Source organism: Coffea arabica, chromosome 10c (assembly GCF_036785885.1).
Source record: "Coffea arabica cultivar ET-39 chromosome 10c, Coffea Arabica ET-39 HiFi, whole genome shotgun sequence".
Lineage (NCBI taxonomy): Eukaryota > Viridiplantae > Streptophyta > Magnoliopsida > Gentianales > Rubiaceae > Coffea > Coffea arabica.
In genome coordinates this window covers 18,196,022-18,199,504 of record NC_092329.1, presented here as the reverse complement: position 1 = coordinate 18,199,504, position 3,483 = coordinate 18,196,022, and the positions used below count along the sequence as shown (strand labels likewise).

Below are 3,483 nucleotides of genomic sequence, written 5' to 3'. Positions count from 1 at the left end.
AAAAGACTCTCATCCCTAACAAGTTGAAAGAAATGCTAAAAGTCAGGTAACGTAATTGTACAATATTAGCAACGATCCGCGAGAGGTATAGTATATATATAGTACATTGTTTGGGCTCATCAAGATGAAACAAACAACTACCACTGCCCATGTTGATGTATGCTCAAGAGTTGTCTCCTCATTTCCACTTCCTTCAGCCATCTCTAGGTGGAGCAGTCCGGCTATGCTTTAGTAGAGGTTAGTGCCAATCCTTCAGAAGAAGAGAAAACAGCCGAGAAATTGAAGGGATGAAGAAAAGTGTATACAGTGATCTGGGGAAACAGAAATTTTTTTTCCAATTCTTGAGCATTTGAGATTGGAAAATGATAGGAAAAAAATTGCAACAATAATAATATAATAACACCCCAGGAAATAGTTTGCGTTCAAGCAATTCAACCTACTGGAAATCATGTCATGCTAGAAATATAGCCTTTGGTCTATCAAATGCGATGGAAAAAATTATAGATATTGGACATAACTATGTACTGCAATTTCCTACTTGACAAGGTGTGTGGGACATGTGTCCAAGTCTCTGCCTCAGCTGGTCCTCACTTAAGTCAGTGCTAAACAAGTCATCATTATTTTTGAAGCCAAATCAATCATTGAAGCAGTTTTGGGGAGCGTAGCATTGTACTCCCAATCACTAACTGGTGCCTGAACAGCCAACATTGTCAACAAGCTGAAACTAAAGCTCGTCGTCCAGGCAACATTACATACAGTAGTGATCACAGTACCAACACTGTCAAGTAATGCACTGAACAAAAGACAGTATGACTAAGCAGATTAATCATTCTCCTTTAAACATCAGATAATATATATTATGTTTGACTAACTACAAGGGGCATTTGTCACGACAAAAGGGACGAGTGTGGATGCAGACACAAAAGTGCACAGATTCAAGAGCTCAGAGGCATGAGAGATTCTTAAATTTCTCTCTTTTATAAAAATGATGGTAGAAGCACCAGTATGATCAGCCAGAACATTGTTCGATACCAAGCATCCCTTAAGCTAAAGAATCATATGCTAGCAAAATTTAATCTTATTTCACACAAACATAACCATAGATGTTGTCCAAGTTCAAAGTTTTAAACTCGTACATCAGATCAAAGCACTTCTTCGAAATCAGATTAAGGGATCATGCAAAATCAGGTCAGAACCTCACCAAAGGCAACCACGACAAGGAGACAAATTAAAGTTTCGATAATTCGAACAAGAGAAGGTTGAGACATATAAAAAGTGGATGAGTTCAAATAACTCACCCTGGCCATGTTAAAAGATGGAAATCTTGAAAATGCTTTGGATAGAACATCATCATTCACCTCATTACCAAGATCACCACAGAACAAACGAGAATCATCTGCACAACACAAACAGTAATACTGAAGGCATTAATACTAGCAAAAACAAGATCAGTGAAGGAATTAAGACAGGCTAAAATTGTCATAAAAAATGATGAATGCAACCACACAAGGAGTAGAGTACATGAAACTCACTCTCTGGCCAATCTGCAAGTGTAGGATCCTCCCATGCCTGCCCTGCTGCCTTACGAGACCTTGTTCAAAGATTTTCCCCTTGACATTACACTCTGCCTTAGTGTAAGATGACCGCTTCCTCGAGGCAAATCAAGTAGTTATGTCAAACATGGAAGTCGAGATCTGGCAAGTACGTACTCCTTTGACTTGTCACCAAACTTAACTTTCCATTATCTTTGAGCAACGCATATGATCATCACTGGGGTAAAAAAAAGCGTGCAACATATGAAATGCTACATAGTTACGTATGAATCCAGAAGAACCTTCCACCATACCAGGTCTGCATTTCAGTTTGGCCACCTAAAATTCATTTTCTATATCTGCCTAATTGATTACTTACTGGTGAACTTTTTGACTCTCTATCATTTGTTAGACTATCCATGTACGTAGGAAAAATGCCTTTCTCAGGTTTCTAGTTGAAATGTCCTTGATGTTAGTTGCATTCGTTTTCAACCGTCATCTTTGTTTTCTTGCAACATTATTGCCAATCAAAATCGTCCAATGGCAACACATCACCTGGGTCAAGATTATGTTTTCTTCCTGGCTTCCCTTCGTCTCTCTCTTGGGGTGTGTATGCATGCCGTTTTCTGGTGGTGGTGGTGGTGGTGGTGGTGGTGTACTATTATCTTGATGCAGATGAAAAAGAGTTTGTACTTTAAAATCTTCAGGAATCGACACTAATGCCAACTTATTTGAAAAACCAAGCCGGAAATTGACAGCAGAAAGCAGTGCCATAATAAACAAATCTACGTATCAAGTTCTGAAGTAAAGCAAAAAAAGAACTCTTGCCCACACATACAAAACCCCTGGGTCACCAAACTTCCACAATAATATCAGGTACCACGCGACAAGTTTCCCCAATATTTTATTTGGCCCACCTTTGCACCCTAAAATTTGTGAAATCCCCTTCACCTTCTACATTGCCCCCCCTCCCTCTTTTCTAAAAACTAAAATCTCCACCACTATCATATCAACTTAAGTAAATAATCACACCTCAACAATAAAGAAGGTCAATAATTTTAGAAGAAAAACATTAACCTAAAGTTCTTCTAATGCCTAAATTCAACTTCCTAAATCAATTTAGGAAGTTCTTCCTAAATGAATTAAGCCATATATATAAATGAACAGACCGGGTATTTTACCGAAAAATTGGACTTCCCGGTTCCTCCACTCACATAGACAACAATGGTATACATATCTCGACTCCTACCAATAATTAAAAAGATCAATTGTTTCTCATCATAGCTGTTGACAAGGGAATTCAAATGTCAGGGGAAGAGGAAAAAGAGCCGAAATCACTGCCCTAAATCTCTCCAAAAGTATTCCATCCAAAATTCATATAAAAAAACAACGTGGCTTAATGATTGGATATAGAAAAGTTCGTACCTATTGATACTGAGGGAGGGAGTACACGGTAGGGACTGTAGCGGGAGCAGGATAAACGTGGGGAACCGCAGGAGGAAGAGCAGGAAATTGCAGAATTGAAGCGGCAGGGGCAGCAGCCACATAGGTTTGCGGCTGTTGTAGGTGAAACGGAGTCGGAAAGTACGTGCCGGTAGTGTAGGTGAATTGAGATGACGCCGTTGAGGATGAAGAAGAAGCTGCAGCAGCCGATGTCGACGACATAGCGAAACCGCGAGATTTGAGAAGCGGGACCAAAAATTAGGGCTTCATTGTTTTTGGAGAATTCGAACTCGTCCTTTTCAATGTCATGTTGTTCCATTTTCTGGTTTTGACGAACCTAAACCTGATAATGAGAGGGAAAGAGTAGGGGCGACGGGACGGCAGAGGTAGGGAGCAGAGGAGAGGAAAGTGTCCGAGAGAGGCAGAGGGCAAAAATTTAGGCAACCGAGAGAAATCAATTTAGGGCAAAAATTTATCATGGAATTACATCCCTTCAATGGGAAAGCAA

The 3,483-nt window shown here is 39.9% G+C and overlaps 1 protein-coding gene across 1 annotated transcript; it reads right to left on the bottom strand.

Annotated features, from left to right (window-relative positions):
• Window positions 1-355: 355 nt before the first annotated feature.
• Window positions 356-3,197, bottom strand: LOC113713989 (uncharacterized). The gene is made up of 4 exons (XM_027237787.2): window positions 2,983-3,197; window positions 1,533-1,591; window positions 1,299-1,396; window positions 356-693 (listed from the first exon to the last, which is right to left on the bottom strand). Exons 1-4 carry the CDS (start codon window positions 3,195-3,197, stop codon window positions 592-594), a joined length of 474 nt encoding a protein of 157 aa, XP_027093588.1. The 3' UTR covers window positions 356-591.
• Between the last annotated feature and the right edge of the window lie 286 nt (window positions 3,198-3,483).

What these genes read in the sequence shown, in the direction of transcription:
- LOC113713989 (XM_027237787.2), bottom strand. Translation starts at nt 3,197, where the DNA reads ATGTCGTCGACATCGGCTGCTGCAGCTTCTTCTTCATCCTCAACGGCG. An exon ending in ACTTGCAGATTGGCCAGAGA is followed by an intron (nt 1,397 to 1,532) that starts GTGAGTTTCATG and finishes TGTGTTGTGCAG; the next exon opens with ATGATTCTCGTTTGTTCTGT. An exon ending in CATCTTTTAACATGGCCAGG is followed by an intron (nt 694 to 1,298) that starts GTGAGTTATTTG and finishes TTGGCTGTTCAG; the next exon opens with GCACCAGTTAGTGATTGGGA.